This window comes from Vanessa cardui, chromosome 2 (assembly GCF_905220365.1).
Source record: "Vanessa cardui chromosome 2, ilVanCard2.1, whole genome shotgun sequence".
In the NCBI taxonomy this organism is placed as follows: Eukaryota; Metazoa; Arthropoda; class Insecta; order Lepidoptera; family Nymphalidae; genus Vanessa; species Vanessa cardui.
Window position 1 is genome coordinate 10,107,227 of NC_061124.1, and position 27,985 is coordinate 10,135,211.

The 27,985-nt window shown below is 33.6% G+C and overlaps 1 protein-coding gene across 3 annotated transcripts; it reads right to left on the reverse strand.

Annotated features, from left to right (window-relative positions):
* Positions 1-4,407: 4,407 nt before the first annotated feature.
* On the reverse strand, positions 4,408-27,758 carry LOC124542142 (inter-alpha-trypsin inhibitor heavy chain H6-like). 3 transcript variants are annotated; one of them, XM_047120080.1, is made up of 23 exons: positions 27,583-27,758; positions 21,713-21,835; positions 21,332-21,531; positions 20,996-21,106; positions 16,574-16,827; positions 16,235-16,338; positions 15,994-16,128; positions 15,391-15,591; positions 12,366-12,522; positions 11,891-12,016; positions 11,671-11,808; positions 11,424-11,590; positions 11,036-11,182; positions 10,740-10,922; positions 10,492-10,579; positions 10,359-10,406; positions 10,040-10,087; positions 8,047-8,088; positions 7,917-7,940; positions 7,575-7,613; positions 5,530-5,747; positions 4,962-5,155; positions 4,408-4,605 (listed from the first exon to the last, which is right to left on the reverse strand). In XM_047120080.1, exons 2-23 carry the CDS (start codon positions 21,824-21,826, stop codon positions 4,554-4,556), a joined length of 2,790 nt encoding a protein of 929 aa, XP_046976036.1. In that variant the 5' UTR covers positions 21,827-21,835; positions 27,583-27,758; the 3' UTR covers positions 4,408-4,553. The 3 variants fall into 3 exon arrangements, with proteins under 3 accessions (XP_046976036.1, XP_046976049.1, XP_046976043.1); XM_047120093.1 differs by lacking the exon at positions 7,917-7,940; XM_047120087.1 differs by lacking the exons at positions 7,575-7,613; positions 7,917-7,940; positions 8,047-8,088 and adding an exon at positions 8,654-8,746.
* Positions 27,759-27,985: the final 227 nt, after the last annotated feature.

Here is a 27,985-nt window from a genome sequence, read left to right on the forward strand (position 1 = left end):
TCCGCAGCTTTTATGACTTATATCTCATCTAAGAAATAAAAAAAATCTATCTATATCTGCGTGTTTTTGTTTTCGATAACCGGACTTTCCGCGAAGCTAAACGAAGGTGTAATTGTTTATATGTTCAAGAAATTTATCCTGTTGCTGGTGTTTTTTATTTTGTTATTTAAATTTAAATTAATACGTAATAACAGGTTTTACAAGCTTTAACTATATTTGTTAGTTTGTTCAGGTAAAACATTGCAATTGTGTATTCCTTCTCTAATTTGAAAAAGTGAATCTTTACTGTTAGTTAAATTTCTGTGACAATGCATTTTCATGGAAAGCTTGCCCTGAATTTACACTTGGAATGAAGGGTGTATGGATTGATTTAATTACACCGAAGTCGATATATTTTTAAATGCATAATTAGTTTTAAAAATATTTAATCATTTATTTTTGTATTAAGATTAATTTATATTGATATAAATATATGACTAGCAGCCATTATAGATAATGATTATTAAGTCATAAATATTTTTTGTGCATCACGTAAACTTTGAATGATGGCGTTTTCTAGTTTGTTATAGTAGTCTTGAACTAATGTTTTCCCTTGGCATATAGTTATAGATTGTAGATGAGATAGAAGGCTTTGTTTATAGTTTGATATTTCTGCCTCTGTTTTTAATGATGAATGTTATTATGTATTATTTATTTAACTCTTTATTGAACACCAAATATACATAAAGATACAAAATATATTTTAATTTAAAACAAAATTTGCCAAGCGAACAACCTTTGGGTTAGAAGGATAATGTGTATGGAAGACGGCAATATAGTGGTACAGTAAAAACTTACATTATGAAATAATAACGGATACAACTCAATAAATATAGCAATTACATAAATACAAAAAATACTATTAAATAAAATATAAAGCAGATAACATAAATAGAAATATAGATATATCTATATAATATATGTAATAAAAAAAAATATTTATATATAATATTATTAATAAATATATAGATAGTATAATAGGATATTATATAACTGTATCTCAAATGTCATCATTATTAGTGTCCAAATAGAATTTCTTCAGAGAAAAATTAAATATTTGTAATGATTTAGATTGTCTTATGCTTAGCGGTAAGTTGTTCCAGAGTGTTATTACCTGTACAGTGAAGAACTGCTTATAATATTTACTGCTACAGGTAGGCAGTTTTAGGATGAGGCTTCGTGATGATCGCATACATGACTGATTTCCAATAAATTCGAATTTCTCCTTCAAATAACAAGGAGCGGTCGGATTAAACAACACACAGTACAGAAGAGAGAGAGTATGCAAGTTTCGGCGACGGCGTATAGGGAGCCACTTGAGCTTTGAACGAAATTCTGAAATATGGTTATACTTTCGGAGACCGAAAATAAACCGAATAGCTAGATTTTGTAATCGCTCAAGTTTATTAAGCTGTTCCTCGGTTAGATTAAGATAGCCTGCGTCCGCGTAATCGAGAATAGATAGTAGAAGCGAGTTTGTTAACATAGTTTTGGTAGGAATTGGTAATACTTTTTGTAGACGTCGCAAAGAGTTCAATGAAGCGTATGTTTTCTTACTAATTTCAAAGTGTTCGGTCAAGATGTATGCCAAGGTCTTTAACTGTTGAGCAGTAAGATAAGTTAGTGCCGTTGTATAAAACTTGGGGAATGTTTGTCCTATCAATTCCTGCAGTCATAGCTGGGCTGCCAATAACAATGACTTGTGACTTGGTAGGATATATTTTAAGACCATACTGATTGCTCCATTTAGAAACCTTACCTTTTTTGGGAATTGGAATGATTTGTGCATCTTTCCATGCGTCAGGAAACTTTTGACAGGTAAGGGAGAAATTGAATATATTAGTTAAGACAGGAGTATCAATGTCAAGGATTGGGATGATCATATTACGACTGATACAGTCTGTGCAAAGAGCATTCGAGGTCATCGACATTATGTTCTTTTTAACATCACAGTCAGAGAAAGACGCGAAACTAAATGGAGGAAAGTTAGGAGTTGGATGAAAAGAGATAATATTAATTGTGTTACTTTTTTCGTCGCTATTAAGTGCGGTTGAAGAAGCAAAGTGTTGATCAAGGAGTTCAATGTCAATATTTATAGAATTATTATGAGAGGATTTACCAACTCCAAGAGATTCGAGAAATTTCCAAGTTTTTGCTGAGTCGCCGTTTTCGACAGATTGGAAAATGTGGCGTCGTAATATGTTCCTTGTTTTTATAAACTGTTCGTTTCTTCATTTGTTTTATGATTAACAGGGTTGCTCTGACTGGTCTGTGATCCGACGGGTAATTGATGTTTAGGACTTCTCTATTTTGGGATGCGTTAGGTGTATTTGTTAATATTTAGTCTATTTCGTTTTTGTGTTCTCCATTTGGAGAGCGCCAGGTCCATCTTTGGTTTGGCTTTTTGGGAAAGAAAGTGTTTAGAATAGATAATTTGTGTTCGAGAGTGAGTTCAATGAGCCTTTTTTTTCCTTACGCCATAGTTTCATTTTCGTACCAAATGTAGTGAATGTAGCGATTATTGGTCTAGATTTTTCCCCTTTTTTGCCGATTCTCTTCACTTCTTGTATATCTCTATGGTTTAGATCTAGAGAGAAATATTTATTTGCAAAGTCCATTATAATATTTTCCAGCATTTGGTATGAATTTTCGGTTTTTTCGATACCAAAGAAAACTATGTTGTACTTTCTTGCCTGTTTTTCCATGAAGTAAATTCTTTTTTCTTGGCTTTCTAGCTTTTATTTGAGATCTTCATACTTTTCATCCCAAATTTTAAATTTCTCTTCTAATATGCTGTTTACATTTTGTGTTACGGTTTCTGTTACTTTTTCGCCGCTTTGTAGGATGGTGTTCTTTTGTGAGTCGAATTCGTTCTGGATTTTACTTAATGCAATCGTTATATCTTCCATGACTATTAAGTTTCTGGTCTTCTTGGTTTGTTTTGAAACTTCTAGTGCCCTCTGGTGGAATGCGCCGAACTAGCTTGCCGTGAGTGTCCCCCTTAAGACTTTTCGAACACTGACGGTTCAAAACAATATTTGACGACGTAGTTATTTGGTTGTTTCAATAGATGACGTTCGTTTGTATTTAAAGTATAAAATATTATATAGTTTTTCTTTTTCTTAGTGAGACTTAAGGAATGGTTAATATTTTGATGCAGCGCCAATATCTATCAGTTGTCAGCGGTGGTGACAGAAAAAAAGTCTATGGCTAGGGATATTTTTGGCCAACTTGTATTCTCCAATTGGATCCCTTTACACGTTCACTTAATTGTTCGGACCCTAGGATAAGTGATCCTTACTGTTAAATATATTTTAAAATGCCTGAAGTTCCATTATCATCTTATCAGACCCACACCTTAATAGTTTCTCCTGGATTATGAAACACGCTCCTTGCCAAACTCCTGGATAGTAGACCTCCGCTTTTGTGACAAAACCCCCCTAATCGATTCAGCATACCAATACGGGGCACCGTAGACTATGCTCAAAATCACCAGATCCTATGCGGCAACCACAACTTATTCTTCTCATTCGATTGGCGTTGTTAGTCTCATTTTTAGATTATTTTTGTCAATATTATTTGCCTTTTATAACTTACACGTTATCTCAATTTGTTTCCATTTCTCAATGTGTAGCTAGTGTTAGCCATTATGGCGAATAAAAATAGCGTTTTTTGTAGAATATACTATATTCAGGCATTTGGTACAAAATATTCCTCGTTCGTCGGTCCTTCTGAGAACCATGTCAAAATCCGTTGAGTGGTTTAGGAGTTGGGTTACGTTAGACAAACAGACACAGAAAGAGACTCTGTTTTATACTAATTATAAAATATAGATTTAATCAGATAAGGATAATAAAATTATATGAAAAAAATGAAAAGGGGTTGTTGCTCATCTATAATAGTTGGAAAAACAGACTAGCCAATTCTTTGTAAATAATTATGAACTTTGCAAGCATTCCAGATAGTTTTTGATACTTGTGTTACATTATTGTTATGTTCGCAGGAAATTTATTATTAGTTCGTATAAAATATTCCTTGTGTTAGGTGCGAAAGAGAACAAAAAGATTACCATAGAAGTAAAAAAATAGTTTGAGCAGTTTTCGAGAATACCTATTAATTACAAAAAAATCAACAATGAATGAAATCTATCCTCTTTATGATAGAAGTATAGATTAATAATACCCGGCAGACCCTGTCTGTATTTTGTTTTTGTAAATGATTCTCAGATCTGCCGTTTGAGACCAGCTATTCTCGACGTAGATAATCTCGCATATAATTTAGAACAGTCGATTTTAAATTTTATTAAAATCCAAACTTACTGAGTGACTACTGTTTTAAAAGAAAAGGGCTTATAAAAAAAAACTTAAAAATAGTAACAGTATTTTATTTTATCTTAGGATTTTTATATAAAACTTATTCCTAAATGTACCTTTTAACAATATTTATCTTTAAAATGGCACTTTACATATGAAGTGATGTAAATATATTTTTTTATCAGCATATCCTTATTAAGGTCAAGGTATTTTCATATCTACTTTGCTCCTCGGACAGCAGACTCCAGCGAATCTGTAAAAATAAGTACAATACTTACTAAAGTCAATTCTTATGACGAATGTAACTAATAGTTAGTAGATACTCGGTTAATATACACACAGTGCTATGATATGACATCACAGTAGGAGCTTCTAAAATTATGAGTGTTTCTTTACTAAATTGTCCATGTATTATATAAAAAAACCTTCTTTCTTGTGATTTGAAAAATTACAAAAAAAAACGCATCAAAATCCGTTGCGTAAGTTTAAAGATGTAAGCATACATATGGATAGACAGCGATACGCGACTTTGTATGATCTATGTAATGATAACTTGGCTATTCCTCTAATATTGTCAAAATAACTTGACTTTGTTGAGTATTTCCTTACTTGTTCTCGACGACGCAGTACGTGTCGCGGTACTCGTCCGCGCTGATGTCGCGCGCGGCGGCGCAACGCGTGAGGTACACGCACACGCCGCGCCCCGCGCCCGCCGCCTCGCCCGCCGCCGCGCCCGCCGCCTCGCCCGCCGCCTCGCCCGCGCCAAGCGCGCACTCGCTGTCGCCGTCGCTCGCCTTTGGAACCTGAACATTTATCATTTGTACATTTGAATTTGAACAAACAAACGATACAACAAAATCAGTAAATTTCCCACTAAACTAAGGCCTCCTCTTCCTTTAAGGAGAACATTTGAAACATATTTAACCACGCTGTTCCAATGGGTTGATAGAATAAACGTGGCAGAATTTATATGAAATTAGTCACGTACAGGATTCCTCGCGATGTTTTCTTTCACCTGCGAGCACGATGTGAATTATAACACAAATTGAGCACATGAATATTTAGTGGTGCTTGCCTGGGGCTGAACCCAGAATCATCAGTTAAGATGCACGCGTTCTAACCACTTGCCTCAACGATACATTCATTGTAATTAATTGTAAATCATGCAATAACTTACAGTGCTAGACTTTGAAAGTTCTAGTGTGACGTTCTTTCCATCTGCTACAAATTCTAGTGAATTTGTATTGCTGTCAATCAGGTTCAATGCCCAACTGTAGCCTTGTAAATGATAGGCCTCTTCCAGAGATTCAGTCGTGGTAGGGGCAGGAGCGGACGTGGTGAACCACCCAGTGATAGGAGTAGTGGGATAGAAATGGCCGAATGAATGCATAGAACCTGTGACATTAAAAAATAATTATACATAACATACTTTATTACATTCCTTGTTGATGATACAATTATAAACATTAGATGTTTATTTATACGTACTATTATATTTTAAAAAATATATCCAAATGCACATATTTTTGGACACAAACAAATTGATACGTTTAAATTAGATAATAGATAGCTTATTATTATAATATAATCCTATGTTCATTTTCAAAGTAAAAAAAAGTAAATTAAGCCAATAAGATCTATCAATAAAATCTATTCTAACGACGACGACTATAAAATCTACTTATTCAGAACAGAAGTAGTAAATTTTCTATGAAAAAATCTTAGTGTTTTTATTACTTCATTTAAAACTCATCGTGTATCCTACTTAACAAGTCCTTATTTTACGTTGAAAATGAACATACAATAATAGGTACGTGGGACAATGGCATGTTTTCAGGAGTAAATTGCGCTATCAATTATAACCTTTCCATCGAAAAAGGTAAATCTTCCAAAAGATAAAGTAAGCACACTGTTTAATCTCCGATCTATAGCACTATTCTATAAAAATAAAACTAACTAAAATTAGCTAAAATGTAAGAAAAACTTAAATGTAACTCTCTATTTCGAGCGACATTCACTATAATATTTTTAAAAGTTATTGAATCCACGATTCAAAATGGCGTAACCCCGTAAATCGAAGTCAACATTTTAGTAGTTAGAAGTAGTAGATGTGAAGTGACTATTTACAGAATCGCACTGTAATCTAAATTAGACTTTTTTTATATGTTTGGTTTGTTTCAATTTAAAACCACTGGAAGCAATTAATATGCTTAGCATGGAAAATAAAATAAAAGTATTAAAATCAAACTGAAGCTTTTATTGTATAGCAACAAGTATTCATTCGTGTAAGAACATAAAACTGTAGTTTCTTTCGTCGGTTTTTCTTTGGTTCTTTCCTCACGATATTTTCTATCCCGAATTGGGAGTTTTAGTTTTTGTTATAATAATAAGGTCTTATTATCTGTTGAAGTGGTAGTAAACAGAAGAACATCATTTTGAATGTAGATAACTACATAATTTAAAAATAATAAATTATTTTAATCACCCGCTTTTCCCATTATTATGGTTCTCCGTCAGGTTTCTATATGAAGTATTCAGTTTAGTTAGTTTAGAACAATTTCAAGAGCTGCTGTAAAACAATTTAAAACCTACAAAGTTTCTTTTTCAGACGTTCCTTTTTCCAATGTATGTACATATATATGAAGTGAATCACATTTTTCCGTATATGAAGTACAGTTGCTGTTCCATTGGTGGAAATCAAATCTTTTGTTTTTATTCTGATCGCAAACCTTACGACTCTTCATAACACGATGAATTCAATGTCTTCTATTACCTCTATCCATCAATAATTAGTAAAATAATAATTAGGTAAAAATGCCCTATACAACTTAAAAAAATATGTCTTACCAAAAAGTTTGTGTAAAAAATGATTGGTTGTGATAGTACGTAAAATATCACAAATGTGAGGCAAAGGATAAAAGAAGAAGCATAAAGTCCAACCTTGATATAGGAACCGAATTTCGCGACGGCATTTTGTTCAACACTTTGACTCAAGTTGTACTAAAATTTGTTTTCTTCGTTCGTTTTTTTGAAATCTAACAATTGTTAGTGTTGTAGATATTTTCCAATCATAAAATTAAATGGTGTAATTTAATCGCCATTTTGTTTGTGTATCACCAGCATGACCATTCATACGGTAGACCAAAAACAATTTCGTCAATATTTTATTCGAAAGGAAGCGACGCCAAATGTAAAACGTAAGCCTAATATTATGCTACTTACCTCCATGCTTGAACATAAATCCATCTGGTAGGTCCAGGCCTGGGGAAAATAAGTATACATAATACTAACATTAAATACGAAAAACTGCTTGTTTAAATCTACATCAAAACTAAAGAAACATGATTCATTGGCTACACAAGTATTTGGTAGGCGAGCATAGACGTGATATAAATACAAGCAGCAAGAAACTCAGTTGTGTTTGCTTGCGCTAAAGCCGCTATCTTTGCTCAAAATCCCAATATTTTATTAACTGAAACATTTTAACTCTTATATTGAAAAACTTTGATATTTTAATTGATGCCAAAGGGTTTATTAATTTTTAATTTAAGCTTGCAAACTCACCGTAAGATGCAGATTGTGGAATAGCTAAGAGGGAACAAATTTAGACTGTTAGATAGCATTGCCAGCATTTTGAAAGGTATTTATTATTTTATATATTTTTTTCATTCAAAAGTAACTCTTAGTAACTTACCATATCTCACCAAGCCTCGATTGGCTATACGACTTGAATAACCTAAGGAACCAAAATAAAGTTATAAATACAATAAATCAATATTATCGTTGAGTGATATCAAATGAATCGTTGGTTGTTCCGTGTATGCGCATCCCATGAAACAAGCACTGGCAAAAACACGTTATTGAATGTTTGTGAAATTGTACACATGCTGTTTTACACCCGCAAACCATGCCATTGTCGCTATTATAACCGTCATATGTAACGTTTGTATATCATATCACTACGAATCGTGTAAACGCGATGCGAAGAAACGTATTTTTTCTAATAAAGTTATTGAATAAGTAATAAAGTTTACTTTCTTAAATCTAGCGGCCTATTGTGCTCCGTAGCACGACATATATAGAAGCTTCCTTTGTTTTAATTAGTACGTCTCCACTGAAAAAATCGTCAATTTCTTCGTTTACCACTGTTTGCAATTTTTATAACTCTTCAATAGTAACAAAATATTGAGTAAAATTAAGGTAAATGTAGAAAATTGGACAACACTTTTCTTGACCACTCAAAATTTGAGTTTTTTTTTTATGGAGACGCAGTTTAAAACGCAGGCGTAGTGAAGTCTCACCCGTATCTAATTCTGGGTCCTCCTCCTCTAGTTCCAAGTCATCGGCTCCGCCGAGAGCGAGTGGGTAAGCTTGCCCGCTCATTACTAGATGGCCTAAAATAACAACCTCGTTTAAGTTTTGGACCAAAGATAACCATCGTTCATAACGCAACACATCATCACAAAAGACAAAAATAAGTTCCAATTTTAGAGGATCTTTTTAACTTGTTAGAGTTCTTGCTAGAGTTAGAGTAGAGTAAGTTGTTGATACGAATTTGATTTATTTCATATTAGTTTTTACTAGAATTTCTGCCCATACCTCGCTCACATTTTAAGATTAAACTTCTCTTTTTTCATGTCTCAAAAGTTTTAAGAAATATATTTATAATTTAAACTAATTACCCGAAAATATAATAATTTAAAATATCTGTAACTTTTACAATAAAAAACTTATTTCTTAGATAGTAAGTAAGATAGTAAGTAAGTTTCTTAGATATAGATATTAAATAGTTCTTCTGGTCAGAAGAAATATTGTGTCTTAACGGGTAATTTACCCAACGATTACAAATTTAAGAAACTATATTATTATTGATTATTATTATTTGTTGTTCGTATGAATTTATGATATTGAATCTTAAGAATCGATATGTCAGTTTTATATGTGAATAAATTTTAAATTGTATTCACAAACGCTAAAACGCTCGTTTGAGATAAATACATGATAAAGAGGTCAATTAACGTGACTCCGATTTTCTCTTACAGAACAACGCAACGTTTTAATATTTAAAAATAGAATTCGCGGCAATCCCAAGAAAAAGACAAATGCTACATAAATGCCAACAAATGATAAATGGAGAAAGTTATAATAATAAAAAAAGAAAGTGATGTGCATTCATGCCAATTAATATTCGGCCAGCGCTTTAAACAATGCGTTTGGGGACATTTACTTATAAGCATAGCACGACCATATATTTAGTTATAAAATAGTAATTATTCAAGCCTCTCAGTCAAGCCATTTGAAAAACATGGTATACTGTGATGTTTTGTCGACACATCCACGAAATAATGATGGTACGTTCCAATAGCAGGAGAACAAGTTAATACAAACAGTTCTTAATTAATATGTATTTATTTATAATATAATATTATTCTACTTAACCACTTATAATCCACTTGAAATCTTTCTAAATTTTTTGTAGGTAGTGAATTTGGAAAGATCACATTTTTATGAGTCCATTTTAAATACCACAGATTATTTTAAATCTTTAACATTCTATTATGTCAGTGTCAAAGTTTTTTTTATTTGTCATTAGCCCTGCTGCCATTGGAATCGGCTATAGATAATAATGAAGTAAATGCAATATGAGTTGTGAAATGTTGACATAAAAAACTATTATTTCAACTTACCAGAACTTAAGCCTAAAGATGAAGAAGCGAAGGACGAACTAAGCGGAACTGAAAAAAAAAACGTTTTTAATACTTTCCATACAAGAAGTCTTAAATTATTTGATAAATTTGTACTGACCTTAATGCAAAACTTTTTTCTCATTTTTATTAGATATACTAAAAACACCTATATGAGAATAAAAATATAAAAATGTAACTAGTGAATTCTTATTTCAAGCGTAGTTTATGAATGATTAATTTAGGTTGATTTAAATCAGAAATTTATTTAATTGGTGTTCAAAATTTTAAATTTCGAATATAGACAAAGTATGTTACTCACCGGCGCCGAATATTGGCTGAAGGAAGGGTCGTTGCGGCAAGGCATACGCTGTCAAAGTAATATATGGATAAGAAAGCAAATATAATTGTAATCTTATAGATTAGGAGTTATTGGTGTACTAAATTCCACTTACCAGGCTTATCAGCGGACTCCGTATCCACGGAACTGGTGGCGTTTGGTTTCACCACTACAAGTGAGGTTAACGGCGTCACAAATTCGTACTAAAAATGAAACGAATAATTTATTAATATTTAAAAACCGAATTACATCTTGTGTGAATAAGCCCCAGGGAAAACATATATGATTATTTTATCCGCCTCAAGATTTAGGTATCATTCGAATTTTTTTACTGTGCTAAAAAAACTAATTTTGCCTTTTCACCTTAAGAGCTATGGCCAAAGCGCGTTTCTCAGGACTGTTCTCGTCTTTGCTGGCAGATTGATCGTGTGCGTCTCGCTCGTCCAACAACTGCTTGATACTGAGGTACGCCCACAGCCTCTCCAGTGGAAGGTATTCCTCCTTCTTGTCACTCACTTTCACCTTATTCTTCACCTCGTAACGTTTCTGGTGGATGATATTAATTTATTTTTATTTATTGTCAACATCTCTGGTAGGTATATATTGGCCATAAAATTCTAAATTAAGCGCCTATTAATAATAATTAATTGCATCGGTACCCTGCCATGGTGGTCATCGTCTGCGCAGAAGGCGGTGACTTGTGGTTCCAGCTCCTGCACGCCTGGCTCCAGCTCGCCGGCGACTATCGTCTCTCCACCGGCGAACATCGCATCGAATGCATGTCGCGTCACTGACCCAGCCTTGACCTGAAATGTACCTCTTATATTATTGATGGCAAAAACGAAAAAAAATCTTTTACAAGACTCGTGTTTTATAAATACAAAGAAAAGGCAAATACACTAATATGACAGAAAAAAACAGACTACCTAAGAACATACGGTCTCAGAAAAGTTTACACTTTTATTTTACTCAATGTACGATCAATATCTACCGCGTCTTCTAACAATACTTCCATCATTAAATTTTAAGACCATCTCAGCAATAGACCTGGTTTGGCGGGTAGACAAATTTGACGTGCGCCAGCAGCGGCGACGAGACTTGCTGGTAGAAGTGCCGCAGCTGCAGCGCCGCGTCGGCCGCCTCGTAGATCTGCCGCATGAAGCCTTCGTTGCGCAGCGACAGCTTGCGCAGCAGCTCGCGGTCCGCGTCCTGACCTGATGATTGCGATGTCAATATGCTAACGGCTTATAAATAAAATGAATACCATTTCGTTCAAAAACAGGTTTTCAATTACCGAAAGCGAGAGAATAAATTGAAGCCTTCTTCTCGCCAGCGTTCTTCTCGGTGATGTAAGATAGAATTCGTGTCGGGTTCGTCTCTCCCATGGTCGCATCACCGTCAGTCAAGAAGATGATAATCGGCTGCAAATCATCTGTAATATAATTTTAATAGATAATTCATATTTTAAAGATTATTATATAAATCTCAAAACTCAATGGAAATAACGTACGTACCATTAATTTTTTCTACTGTTTCTGTTGTCGTCTGATTACCGTCAGTGCTGGAGTCGGCTTGACTTGTTTTATATGCCTTGTTAATGACATCTACAGCTACGTCGAGTGCTTTGTGAATGTTGGTTCCTACACACAAAGAAATTGTTTAATTTCTCCGTATTTGAATGTTTATATATATTCTCAAACAAGTTTTGCAGTAACCAAGAAGCTTTGTGGAAACCGGCTGTCATGGTATGGACATATTATGAGGAGGATTGGACCATGTTGTAAGGTAGGTTTTGAGCATGGATGTGGATAGAGGTAGAGGACGACCAAAGAAGCGAAGAATGGATTGTGTGAAAGACGATATGGTTAAAAATAATGTTACTTGTGAGACGACGTCCGACAGAGGTATAGAAGGAGAAGGCATGCTGTGCCAACTCCAAGTAGAATTGGAATAAGTGCAAGAGGATATATTGTGTAACGTCAAACGTACCGCCACCAGCAGAGAGCCTGGAGATGATGACCTGCGCCTTGGAGACATTGTCGGGCGTGGCAAGCGCGGGCGCCACGATCGTCACGGGCAGCTCCACGGCGCTCCACTCGTAATGCGGTCGCGACGGCTCCTCGAGCGCTTCCGACAGTTTGTGAACCTAACCAAAGTTTAAACTTTACTGATTTAAAGCAGTTTAACTGTGTCCCTAATGTTAACGGACGATACTTAGATCTAGTAATTTGTAACACACATTGTACAGTATGCCCAAGTGACTTTTATCTCGTTAATGAAGACGCTCACCATCCGACACTTAATATTCAATTAAATCTTTCCAATACTACCCAAAACTTTTCAGTTCCTCGTAAAATTCGCTTATTTCAAAAAGCCAACTATGACGAAATCAATAACATTATAGCCAGAACCGATTGGTATGACTTATTGAGCGCTTGTAATGTTTCCGATGCCGTTGATATGTTTTATGAAACTATTAATTCTATAATATCTCAACATGTTCCAACAAAAGTTATGAAAGGCGATAAACATTTCCCCTTTTGGTATTCTCGCGGATTAATCAAAATTATTCGTAGCAAATTGCACTTTCATAGGCGATGGAAGATCTATGGCCGATCATCAGACTACGACACGTTCAGTCTTTTACGGGATCGTCAAAAACAAGTGCAAATTGATTGTTATGATACATACATATATCAATCTGAGATAAAAATTAATAAAAACAGTAAGTTTTTCTGGACTTTTGTTAAGTCGAAAAAGGCTGCTGCTGGTATACCTGATCATATGTTCTTTCGGAATGAGGTGGGTAATGATGGTAACAAAATATGTCAGTTATTTAATGACTATTTTAAGTCGGTTTATGCAGAGCCTGTTACCAGCTTTGGCTCCCCCGGAATAACATCGAGTAATCATGCCTCTTGCTGCAGTAATTTATCGATTGGTTTTGTTACACTGAGTACTAACATCATTAAGAAATATTTGAAAACGTTACAAATAGACAAGGGTTCGGGGCCTGATGGGTTGCCGCCTATTTTTTTTGAAATCATGTTATGAATCTTTGGCTTATCCACTTTTAATATTATTTTCTAAATCGTTAAGTTCTGGAATTATGCCCGACGCTTGGAAGCGCTCTTATGTTGTACCAATATATAAGTCTGGTGACAAGCATAATATTGAAAATTATAGGCCAATTTCAAAATTGTCAATTATACCGAAGCTTTTCGAAAAAATTGTTTATGACCAAATTTACCCTTGTCTTAGGCCAATGTTAATTAATCAGCAACATGGGTTTATAAACAGAAAATCCACGGAAAGCAACCTATGTGAATTTATCCACCATATATCTACTGGAATGGATCAAGGATACCAAGTAGACGTCGTGTATACCGATTATTCTAAGGCATTTGATAAGATACCACATGCATTATTAGTACATAAACTTGAGAAATCAGGTATACATGGCGATCTACTTCGATGGCTGTCTTCTTACCTTGAGAATCGTAGTCAAGCTGTAACAATTAAAGGACATACTTCTTCTTTCGTGCCTATATCTTCCGGTGTACCCCAGGGTTCGCACCTCGGTCCTCTACTGTTTAATATATTTATTAATGATATACAAATAGTTTTCGAGAATTCAAATATTCTTCTATATGCTGACGACATGAAAATCTTTAGACGAGTAACTCAAACTTCTGATTGCAAACTCCTACAAAATGACCTAGACAGATTATGTAAGTACTGCTCAGACAACTATTTGTGTTTAAATGTAAAGAAATGTAATGTTATCTCTTTCACTCGTAAAACTAAAGATATTAACTTTAATTACCATCTAGATAACAATATTATTGCACGAGTTACCGAGGTGCGAGACTTGGGTATTTACATTGATAGCAAACTAACTTTTAAGTCCCACATTGATTACGTTACAGCTAAAGCTTTCCGAATGCTTGGATTTGTTTTAAGAGTAGGTAGGGATTTTAAAAACGCAAATACTTTAATACTTTTATATAATTCGTTTGTTAGATCGGTCCTCGAATATTGTTCAACTGCTTGGAATCCCTTTTATAAATGCCATATTATGCAATTAGAGAAAATTCAGCGCAAATTTATTAAACATTTGAGTTACAAGTTTTTGCCGCATAATCAGAATATTTCACACATTCCATCTTTAGAATACCGTCGCATGGAAAGAGATCAATTGTTTTTATTTAAGATACTTCAAAATTTTGTAGATTCACCCTATCTGTTACAAAATGTATGCTTTAGATGTCCTAAAATTAATACGCGTCATCAGTCCCTTTTTCATTTACCTATCATAAAAACCAAATATGCTCAAAATACTTTTATTTTCCGTGCCTGTGATAAGTATAATAAATGTTTTTCCAATATAGATTTTACAATGTGTACAAAAAAAAAGTTTAAAAAAAGAAATTAGTAATGCCTGTAAATTGTAATTAATTAATTTTATTTTTGATAATTTATGTTTAACTCATGATTTTTTTTTTTTTTGAATAATTTTCTTAATTTTCATTGATCATATTATTATTTTGCTCAATGACATCAATTTTTATATTTTAATTTTAATCTGTGGTTTCTATTTTGGCCAACGTGTGTTTATATCTACGTTTTATTCTTCTTAGCTCCAAATGAACTTGTAATCGGTGGAAACTTAATTGGTTTATGTATTTATTTTTATATGAATTATTTTCAATTGATTGACTGTAATACTGTTTGTTTCCCAATAAACAAATAAACAAATAAACAAAGGAAAATTGTGTATTCGTGATTATTAAAATGGTTTTAAATATTAAAATCCATTCATTCAAATAGCATTCAATTTAAATTATATATAAATTAAAGATAATATAAAAGCTTAATTTTATTATGGCAACACAATTATTAGTCTGGTATGCGTAATTTTAATACTTCTTTTTTTAATTCTAAAACACAATAAATAGTGCTTTATACTTAATGCATATAGACAAAACTTAACCGTAAATTTCTGGATACTAACCTTAACATTGCTGTTAAACTCAACGATGCTAAAGTAATCAGTGGGACGCAGGTCGGCGAGAATGGCGTGCATAGCGGAACGGAGCTGCTTTATCTTACGACCGCTCATAGAGCCAGAAGTATCTAACACGAACACCACGAGTTTACTCAGCGGAGTCAGCTCTTGCGGTGCGAAGAAGTGTACGAAGTAGCCGTCGTTCACCTGATTCAAAATACATCTGCCTCGTTAGTCTAGTGGCTTGATATAGCAGATCCCAATTAACTGAATTCAAACATCAGGTGGACCGTTAAAAATATTGGATTTTTTTATTAAAATAATATTAGTAACAGCAAAGAGTATACAAAGTAAAGCGTTTCTCGTACCTTGGAAAGTACGAGAAGCCTTCGTTCGTACGCCTACACTCTTTCCTTTTTAGATTTACTGTCCTATACGATTGTGAGAGTTAAGAAATGTTCTGTTCTACCTTGAAACTGACCGCCATGGTAAAGTCACTATCGGTCAAATATTAATTCAAGATAAACTGGAAACACTTTCACTTTCTTTATTTCAAAATGATCAGAGATATCAGAAAATCAGAAATATATCAACTATATATAAAATTACCAAAATTTCTCCCTTTTCGGGACGGATCACGTCATATTGGACAACGAACTGTCCAAGAACACCAGTCGTTTTGTCTTCTTCACTTTGTCTCGAGTACCAGTTGTGGGATGATGATGCTGATTCTTTGATCTTGTCCTGCAATGATAATATTTACCATTGTAATATTTATTTCCATGTATTGTTACGCTATTAACAGTAATATTATTTACATGAATACTAAACAAAAATAAAAGTAACTTGCCGCATAAACAGCCATTAGTCGTTTTTGTTCTTCGAGATCAGGCGTAAAAGTAATGGTCGCCTCTTTTTCGTCATCGCTCTTTTGTATAACAACCTTCGAATTATCTGAAAAATTTGAAACTATCTTAAGATAAATAGGTTTTTCAAACATTTGTTTTCACACATTATTCGGTTTAAATTTAATTGAACAAAATTTTAAAATAACTTAGGTAGGTAGAAAGATGGGCAAAGAAATAAAATTCACTTAAAAGTTGACTGATTGAAGTTAGGTGGATAACATTATTTAGAAGTGTTTGCATTCATTTTAGAACTCGTCTTATAAAGCCGCTATAAAACTCACGAGCGTCATTCTCGGTAGCATCAATTTCATTTCCGGTCCTCACTTCCGGAACCCTCAGCAGCGAGATCTTCTGCGATTCCTTGATGCGCACGGTCACCTCCATCTTGGGCACGAGCGCGCCGGGGTGCAGGTTGATGGCGTGGTTGTACACTCCGTTGCGCCGCACCAGCAACTCTTCGTAGGTCAGGTTGAACACCGCCTCGCTGTTGGGCTCCACGTTCACAGAAACTGTAAAGTGGTTTGAATCTCGGGCCCTGTGGAAGAGGCGTAAAAAACATTTGATTAGTTTGTATTAATAGCTAAGTTTTGTTGTATAAAATATTTCATTTGAGTTGTCTTTGTCCAATTGTTAGCAAATAATTGCTTTTTCTCGAAAAACAGTCAAAGCAGAGGAATATCGTAATTTTTGGACTGGCGGAAACTGAAAAATCCTATTTAGATCTGGAAAACCACATACTAAGTTTCATAAAGCAATATTTCTCTGTAAATCTAGAACGTAGAGACATACAAGAAACTAGGAGAATAGGAAAGAAAGGAGGAAAACCTCGGCCTATAACAATAACATTTACTTCATTGGGTACGAAAATAGAAATCTTCAAACAAAGGAGAGTATTAAAAGACACGAATTACTATATAAAAGAGGATTTCCCACAGCATGTTTTAGCTAAAAGAAAGGAACTGCAAGAACAGCTAAAAATTGAAAAAGAAAAAGGGAACTTCGCCTCTATTAAGTACGATAAACTTATAATATACTCAAAAAATAATAAAACAACAGGAAACAATAAAAGAACTCTAACAACATCACCAAGCAACAAAGATCTACCGCATTCAGAGCCAATTCCACAAGCACATAAAAAGAACAAAACGCAATCTCATCCAGGTTTACAAAGATCATCTAGCCTTTCAGAGGGAGTTATCAAACCAGGAATACTCGGATTCTTAACTACCAAAAACCACAACCAAACAAATGAAAATAATAAACAATAGCAATTACCGCCCTCTCTCACAGAAAACATATTAGAAACGAACACTATAGTAGAAACGAATACTAACAAACCACATCTTCCAAGCCGGTTGGTCCCCGTGGAAGATCAAGACCAAAACCCTCCAAAGAAAACGAAACCCTTTTCAAATACCAGATGCAACAATTTCCACAACACTTTATACATAGCGACTTACAACGTTAGAACTCTCTCTACTTACTCACGTCTATTGGAACTAACAGAATCCTTAAGAAACATAAAATACGATATAATCGGTCTCTCAGAAGTTAGAAAATACGGCAAAAAAATAGAGGAACACGAGGAGTTCATTTTGTACTACATTGGCGAAACGCCTGGATTATATGGAGTGGGCTTTATGATTAAAAAACACCTGAAAAATTACATAAAATGTTTCAACGGACTATCGGAGAGAGTAGCACTACTCAAATTACAAATCAACAGCCTAGACTTAAGCATCATTCAAGTATACGCCCCAACGGAAATCGCGAAAGAAGAAGAACTAGAGATTTTCTACAGTACTGTTGACAATGCCATAAGACTCTCAGGAAATAACATAGTCGTCATGGGCGATTTTAACGCCAAAATTGGTCAACCCAAACCAAATGAAACCATCACTGGAAACTATGGCTACGGTAACAGAAACTGTAGAGGAAATAGACTCATCGACTTTGCCTATGAGAACAACCTGGCCATAATGAACACTTTTTTTAAAAAGAACAACAAGCAGAGATGGACTTGGAAAGCACCTGACGGCAATACAAAAAACGAAATAGATTACATCCTAACAAACCTATCGAGAAATGTAAACAATGTACAGGTTCTGAATATCGCATACCCTTCGGACCATAGACCCGTGAGGGCAGCTTTCAATATACTTCCAAAATCAAAAAGTCGCAGTTGGTTCGGTCGATGCCCCAAATCTCAGTTAAAGAACGAAAAAGAAGTTCAAACCTTTATTGATTCGTTAAACAACTTGTCAGTAGACATGCTAGACCACTGGAATGATAGGGACACCGTTCAAGCTTGCTACGATAAAATAATTAATGCAATAGATATCGCTATAAAAAGTACACAAGGGCTTACAAGTAGCACAAACACAGAGACAAAGCAAATTATATCAGCACGCACTAAGAAACTAATCAGCAGAAGAAAAGAAATACATAAGACTAAACCGAAAACAAGGGCTATGAAAATTGAGCTAAAAGCTCTTTACAAACTCATAAGTAAACGAATCAACCACGACTATAAGGTACATCGCACACAAACGATCAAAAAACATCTTCAAGCCACAGGCAGTGCCAAGAAAGCATACAAAGAATTAAAACCACATAAATCATGGATCGGAGAGTTAAAAAACAGTACTAAAACTACACAAAATAGATCGGAAATACTCAAAATAGCAACACAATTTTACAAAGACCTATACAGCCCACCAAATCAGTCAACATATGAGCTACCGAGTCGTAACACAGAAAAAGCGATGGTTGCCTTCACCGAAGAGGAAGTAGCCAAAGGAATTAAAGCCCTGAAATCAGACAAAAGCCCTGGGCCTGACAGGATCACAAATGAAGTCATAAAAGCAGGATCGACGTGTCTTGTTACACCTCTCACACGACTGTTCAACATGATACTGACCAGTACAACCTCTCCACGACAATGGTCTGAATCGGAAACCATTCTGCTCTACAAAAAAGGAGATCCAGATAATATAAGCAATTACAGGCCAATAAGCCTACTACCATCATTATATAAACTTTTCTCGTCATTACTAGAAAAAAGGCTAAAAGAAACAACAGAAAAATTTCAACCCGTCGAACAGGCGGGCTTTCGTCGAGGCTTTTCCACAGTCGATCATATACACTCGCTAGAGATGCTTATAGAAAAATTCATAGAGTTCAACAAACCACTCTATATAGTTTTTATTGACTACCAAAAAGCTTTTGATACTTTACTCCACTCATCGATCTGGGAAGCTCTAATATCACAAGAAGTACCTTTACAATATATACAAGTCCTAAAAAACATATACGACAATAATACCAGCAGAGTGAAGTTGGAAACCACTGGACCACCCATACAAATAAAAAGAGGTGTTAGACAAGGAAAACCAATCTCTCCAACAATCTTCATAGCGGTGCTAGAGTCTATCATCGGCAAACTAAACTGGGAAAAAGTGGGCATAAACATATCCGGACGTTACCTGAACCATCTCAGATTTGCAGATGATATAGTTCTACTATCAGAAAGCACAACCCAACTACAGCTAATGATAAACTCTTTACATGAAGAAAGTCGTAAAGTAGGCTTGGAAATAAATTTAGATAAAACAAACGTCATGACGAATCATACTAAAATACCTATTTATCTCAGTAATCGACCGCTATCATATGCTGATGCTTACATTTACCTGGGAAAACAAATCTCCTTTAACGCACGCAACAACGAACTAGAAGCAGAGAGAAGGGTCAACATCACCTGGAAGAAATTTTGGAACCTCAAAGAAATCCTAAAAAGCGACATGTCCATAAATTTGAAAAGCAGAGTCATGAACACCTACCTACTCCCATCACTAACCTACGCTTGTCAAACGTGGAAATTCACAAACAAACTAAAAAATAAGATCATAACCAGCCAAAGAAGTATGGAGAGAAGCATCCTAAAAATCAAAAAGATACAAAAAATCCGCCATACCGCCATAAGAGAGAAAACTAAAGTTATCGACGCACTTAGTTACTCACAGAAGCTAAAATGGCGATGGGCTGGACACATAGCCAGACTCAAAGATAATCGCTGGACCAAAACGACAACGTCATGGCTAGGACCATCGGGCCAGAGGAAAAGAGGTAGGCCAAATACGCGATGGATAGACGATGTCATAAAAATAGCAGGCACATACTGGATGCGAGAAGCTGAAGATAGAGAAAAATGGTCATCTTTGGAGGAGGCCTTTACCCTCCGTTGAGAGGGGTTCTTGTACCCATAAAATATAAAACGATTAAAAGAATATAGCACATAATTAATTAATGCATGCAAACTGTTTCGTGTATATGTATATATATATATATTTTCTTTTCTTTTTCTTTTAAACTGTTAATCTTTATTTAACCTAGATCTTTATTTGTTACAAGAAATAAAAGGCTTTTTATTTTATTTTTATTTTATTTTATTTATTTATAATTGCTTTTTCGCTTTCAATGTTAGGAGTTTAATGATTTCCAGGAAATCATTAGGAGTTGTAGGTATTATTATAAACAAATCTGTTGTTATAATGGAATAGTTGAAATTAACTCAAGTAAATATATTAGTATATACTCATAATTTATTTTAGAATCTAGGCCATCTCGCCCAATATGAATCATTATTCACTTGCCTAGGACCCATATATTGTAGAAGTAACCAGTATAAAAGTATTACTTACTTGGCCGCTATATGAGCAGCACCAATTCCTTGAGAGACGGCTTCGCTGTAGATTTTCTTAGCTTCTTCTTTTTCCTTTACATAAGCTTTATAAGATTTTCCGCTTAGTCTCCTACAAAAAATATAAGTATTATTATCCCTATCTCTATTAGTTTTCTTTTTAACATTCAAAATTCCCACCGCAGTGTGATTTTTATGGACGAAATACATTATTATATAAAAATCTATTGTGGGGTAAATTTCCATACAGTTTTAGAAACAAATGCAAGGGAAGGAAACTATTACAGATATTGAGATTTGATAACGATAACCGCTGAAATGCAATTTCAATACGTACATAACAAAACCACTTATGAATGCGGTTTCCGGTAGAAGTACGTGAAACGTAGCTTGTTGGGAACGGCGCGACGGGTTGCGCACGTAGGTGACGACGGCGGTGTGCGCGTACCGCAGCGACACCTCGGACGTCACCTCCATTTTCGTCATTTTGATTGGTGCGCTTGGCTCCTCTGTAACCGTTTCTGCTGTTTCAGTGCCCTGAAGAAAAAAAAATATTGTCAATTTCATCTTCAACCACCGATATACAGTCGTTTATATTGATCTCAATTTCATGTATTGGGGTAAGAGCTTTGCATTGCTCTTAAAATGATAATTAAATATTTCGTATATTGTTTTAAGTTTAGGTAAATTAAAGTAAACGAATGACATGAATACTTACTTCGCCTTCAGCTTTAGCGACTACAAATGTGTCTTGTGTTGGCACTGCGGCTGCATGCCCGTTGACCACAAAAATGGAAACGCAGCACACCACAGACAGCCATCTAGGCGGCATTTTAAGAATCTGAGGAAAAGGAATAAATATTCTTTATTTCATCAATCATATTAATATAGTTATATAATAGTTTAGTGATAACGTTTGTGTTAAAAAAAGTAGTATACTACAAAGGTGTGTTTGCTTATTGATATGTTCTGTGTCTGAGTAGGTAGAAGAGGCCTCACCAGAGGTGTGGCGTTGGCGAGAAGCCTGAATATCGTCATCGCATTCTAAGCTTTACATTGGCCCATTATAAGGGCGGCAATCATCGTTGTCAGCCCCTGTTTTAAGCTTGTGTACGTCATAAATTACGCACGCTGTTTCAAAAAGCACTCTGATCGTTTAGTCTCTCGAATAAGAAGAACAAGCTGGTGCTGAGAGGCTGGTCTGCCCAGGAGATAATTTGCGCTTTGTTTAGTTTTAATTTCAGCCGAAATAAAGTACAGTAATTCTACTGTTTAGGTTCAGCAAGACCGTAGAACTGAATGACGCTCTATATATTGACACCGAGTATTCCTAAACTAGCTATGAAAACAAAGAAAATATTCTCAAAATGTAGAGTTACGGCAAACGGTGGCTTTTTAGTTATTAAATATGAATCGTGCGTCTTTTTTTGATTAAATTGGAATAAGTGTCATTGTTCTTGGTTAATAAAGTTACAAGTTTTTTTTTATAATTTTATCTACGTGTGTAATATGTAATGTATAAATTGCCTACGCAGCCTTGTAGAAGTCTAGAATTAACGATTTTTAAATTATCTACTGTCGACAATGACCTTAATACTTCGGTCAAAATGCTTAAAATAATTCAGTATGAAATGAAAAATTATAAAGATGCATATACATTTCGAATAAATATGTACGCTAGAGGTGTGCCGTGCGTGGGCGGCAGTGTCGGATACTGATCTGCAGGATCAGATAAAACCTCTTCCTGCGAAATGTCTCGTCGGCGCTACTTAACGTGAAATCGCCGTAGATTGCCTTAGTCTCTCTTTACGTAATCATCATGGACCCATAGGAATCTGCACAGTGGGACCGTAGAAATGAAGGTATCCAGGGTTCGCGGATATAACTAAGATTTTTATCTTGATATTAATTAAATGTTTTTTTCCTATTTTCTGAACTATGTATTTTATAGATCACTGTTTACACTGGCAACACGTACTCTACGTGAAAAAAAAAACTACAATTCAGAATAATTTAGATTGTCTCTGAGAGCTATGGTCTATGCCAAAAAAATCGGCTTTGACAATGAAAACATAGTAAACAAATAGTTAAGCAAGATTTATGTAAACTTAAAAGAGATAACAACACATGTAGTAGTATTTGTTGGAATGATTAATATTATCAATATGGGAGTTTTTGTTTTGGTTTACATCATTATAAAGATGACACATTCTGTAAATAAAATCTTGACACATAATAAAAATAAAAATAAATAATATAATGTTTTTTTTTTATAAAACTTTGTATTTCCTCGAACATTCGCCTTAAGTAGGTGTCTAGCCATATAATGATTAGTATAGAGACGGGAAAAAACCTTTACCTATGTGCTCAACAGTTGTTAATAAAAATCAAGTAAATTCAGAGAATTCGAATTATTTAATAAAAAAACCTCTTTCAAATAAACCTGTCTTGTTTAAAAAAAATCCATAATAAATACACTAAAATAGTAATTTAAGTAGTGATAAGCCCTGGCGTCCTTGGGACGAGCTTCTGGGGTGCTAAAATATATTTCGAATTTATTGTGTTTGCATCCATCTGTGTTTTTGTAGATTCAACAGTGGCTTCAAATAATTGATCTTTGTTTTAAAAATATTATTTTAATTCAAAAAATTGTTATAAAAATACGAATAGAACGGGTGTACAGGTTCACATATTAATAAACAGGCCGCCTACCGCCGCTTAAAACTTCTAAACACGTAGATAGAGTTTAACAATCCGAACTAAATTGGCTCATTCATCATTAATCGCCAAAAGTAGAGTTAGTTATTTCTTAAATTATTAGATTTCTACTAGTTGGCAGAGTAAAATGTTTACGTTTAAGTAAAATCATGTGTTTTATTTGGAATTTATTATTCTTAATTTTCTAGAACTCTTGCGTTACTGATAGTATAGGTATATTTATTACATTAAATAAGGAGCGTATTTTAATACTGTAATGTTATTTCTTGTAGTAGGAGAATTTGGATACTTTAATTATTCTACAATTAAAATGTCATTTAAGTTGCATTTAGAAATTTCGTGTTATGTTTGTATTTTTCCATCTTAACATGGCTGTACGATGTACATTATATGGTTAATGTAGCTAAGCAAGAGATAACAAAGACACAAATTGATTCTGTTTATTCAAGAAATAAACAATTAGTATTTTATTCTATTTGTTTGTTTATTGTTATCATCTAAACAATACAATGAATTATTATCATTAACGACTTAAAGGGTAAATCTATACACATGTAGAAATATTACAATCAAATAAAAGCAAAGCCGAAATTCTCATTTCCGATATTTTCTAACATCGGTTTGACTTCCATTATTGATTATTTTATTATCTTATCTATCGGAAACTATGATGTATCTCCTGTTAAATAGATTCAAAAGCAAAAAAGACACAAGTACATATAAGTAGTAAAGTAAAGTAAAGTAACAGCAACTGTACATTTCCCACTGCTGCAAAGGATTTGGAACATATTCCATCACGCTGCTCCAATGCCGGTAGGTGGAATGCACATGTGGCAGAATTTCGATGAAATTAGACACATGCAGGTTTCCTCACAATGTTTTCCTTCACATATTGGTGCTTGCATAGGTTTGAACCCGCAATCATCGGTTAAGATGCACGCGTTCAAACCACTGGGCCATCTCAGCTCCACTAGTCTAACGCTAGGATTAATTTTAACTCATAAAGAATAGAGTAGCTAACAATTAAAATTGGATCTCATAAATTACAAATGAATATATTATATAAAACTAGTATGACCATGCATTTATACTAATTTTATATAATAAAACAATATCCATTTATTTTTAGTTTAATGGCGATATTGAATTCTGATCGAATAAATTTGCAATTCTAAGTAATCTGCTTACATTTCTGATTAAACATTGTACTCTATACGACTAAAAGCTTTTAATAATGTAATAATATTACTAATAATCTTAACTATACTCTAATGCCTCTATTGTTTTTTTTTGTAAACAATCGTCGCTCACAATACACTTATGCGACAACAAAGGACTGCCAATCTTTGTGAGTTTTAACAACGAAATGCATGGTTGAGGAGAAACCATATTCTGTAGGTGGCGTTTGCAAGACTGTCCTAGCTTACCCAGGTCTTTAACGTACCTCCTGAAACGCTTGTGAATTTGTGTATACACATAGTATGTAGGGAAATAAGTAACTGTAATTTTATTAAAAGGGTTGATAAGCCCGTCTCTGAAACTTCCTGCTATTTTTATAGAGATCCATTCTTGTCCAGTCAAACTCTGCACAGATTCGTTAACTTTAATTACGTCTATATTTAGATATACCCAGCAAAATTTTAATATATACATATTTTATCTAATAATATTCATAATACTTGTTTGTCATATAACATACATACATATATGAATATTAAAATGTTGGTTTTTCTTACAATTTAACTAGTTAAGATGTGATGTATATATAATTTATTTTTTGCTCTCAACATTAATGAACATTCAAAGTATTTTTCAATACGCCAAGCTACTTACTTTTGGCAGAAAGTGGGCCAAAACGAATAGGCCACCGACGTTATTATTCTCTTACAAGTAACAGCGTATCTTACAAGTGAAATGTTAAAAAACCTATGACTGTAATATTCATTTTTGATCTTTGTATCCTTGTAATGTAGGCCTAATTTTCACTGAGTTCTAAGATGTCGTACAGAATATCTCTAAAGATGTTTATTGGACATCTCCGTCCATCGATATTAGGACTGTAAAAACTGCACTGAAGAAATTTCCCTTAAACCTGAAATATTTTATAACATTTCTGAACTTAGATAAGTATATTACATAAGACAGATATTGTAGATATATGTAGGTACAGCTGGTTTGAACTCAACCAAATACCTACTAACAGCGGATACTAATAAATAACAATTTAATTCATGAAATAATCATATTGGGAAAACACAAGATATAATAAATTATTGTTTATAATTATACATAGATAACAGGAGTGATTTCCAACTTATTATGATACGTAGGTCACTCGCGAAGTAAATGTAAATTAAACTATCGTTTATTTGATGTGTTACTAATTATTTCACCGTTTAGTTTTCAAATTAAAGAGGGAAAACCCTCTTTAATTAACCATAAACAACTAAACACACAGTTTTACGATAAACGTTTTATGTGAAAAACCGAAGGCGTAAATAAAAATCATAGTGAGGTATAGCCAAAGAATTGTTAAACAACTAATCGTTCTTAGAACCTTAGAACCGGTAAAAAATAAATATAACTACGCTGTTGCTATGCTAAATAATTTAAAACTCCACATTATATATTCAATAATTACAGTTATATAGTAGAAACAACGGTAATTTACCAAAAACTAGTAGCATATATAAGAATATTTTTTAGAAATTGATCATTTTTTTTTTTAATAAGTTATTTCAAACCTACCAAAGTTTAAAGACTACTTAATTAATTTTAGCATAATTCTTTAACGTTGTTTATTTCAGTAATAATAATGTATGTTGCGTAACCAATGGATCAAACGAATCTTTTATACTATAATTATTTATTTAACAGGTAGGTATTTATTGTGTTGGCGCTGAATTTTATTTACTAAATTACTTTTAAATTTTTATTTAAATTGTGATTTGGATTTTCCAAAAAAAACTAAAATATATAAATAATAATAACATATAAATATTATGAGGTCTATATAATGCGTACTTTTAAATTTTGTGTTTTAAAAATTAATCTCAATATTAATTATATCGAAAAAACAAAAAAAAATACATTTCTAAATAATGTTATTAGTATAACTACGAATCTTTGATGTTCACATTTGTCATATTATTTTCAGATAAATAAGTACGTATACAGTAAATATACAGTTACTATCCAAATATTAGTTAATTAAAACAAATATATACGTATTTATGATGAAGTGTTGTAGCTTTACAAAAAACGGCAATCAATTTCGTAAAATCGACGATTCAAATGCGCAATCTACTTTCAAATTACTTAATCACTTTTAACTTGAAATAATTAGTAAAGTAATCAATAAATGAATTTCCTATTAAAATGTTATTCGTTGTTTTAATAACTAGATAAGTTTGACTAAAAAAAAAAATAGCTGTATATTTTTGTTTTCTCTTCGTAACTAACACAAACAAACAAGTCCGTGAACAATCGTGCATGAAATATAAGTGCCTACGTTGTTGGCATACATTGTATAACTGTATAACGTACTATATATATTTATATTATTAATTTTACTCTAGGGTAAATTTAGCCACCTAAAAGAAAAAACAAAACTTTCCAGCCATACTCAATTATTTAATTAAACTATTAATTCATTCATTTCATATTGTGATATAGATAATGTATTCGCAAATATATATTGAAACTAGTTAGATACTTGTTATTTCTATTTTTATCACACCTTTAATAATACAGTTATAAGAACTTATTATAGTGTTAAAATGATAGAGCCGTGATCATGGACGTCTTACAGTCGAAAATATTCATTCACAGCCGGTTCGAGTTACTTATATAAAACCAAACTATACTTACTGGTTTGTTTATGCTCAATGAGATGATTGCAACAATTGCCACTCAAGCTCTGGCACGTTCCGCATTCACTCCTTGATAGAAGGTAAATTATAAAGCAACTAATGGTGGACCGATAACAAGCGTGTGTCCCCTCCGTCGAACTGCGTGGAACTTGTTACTTGTTAGTACCAGAGCCGCGGCTTATATGACTATATCTCATCTACATATGTATACGGTCTATATCTAGGTATTTGTTTTCGGTAACCGGACTTTCCGCAGCGCTTAGCCTGGGATTCTTTATTATGATTCCAAGAAACTTTTCCTTTAACTAAACAATTTATATTAATGATTGACGAAGAGAAAAACATTTGTTACGACAAAATTGATAATCGAAGAAAAGCTATGAGTATTTTATGTACTATTC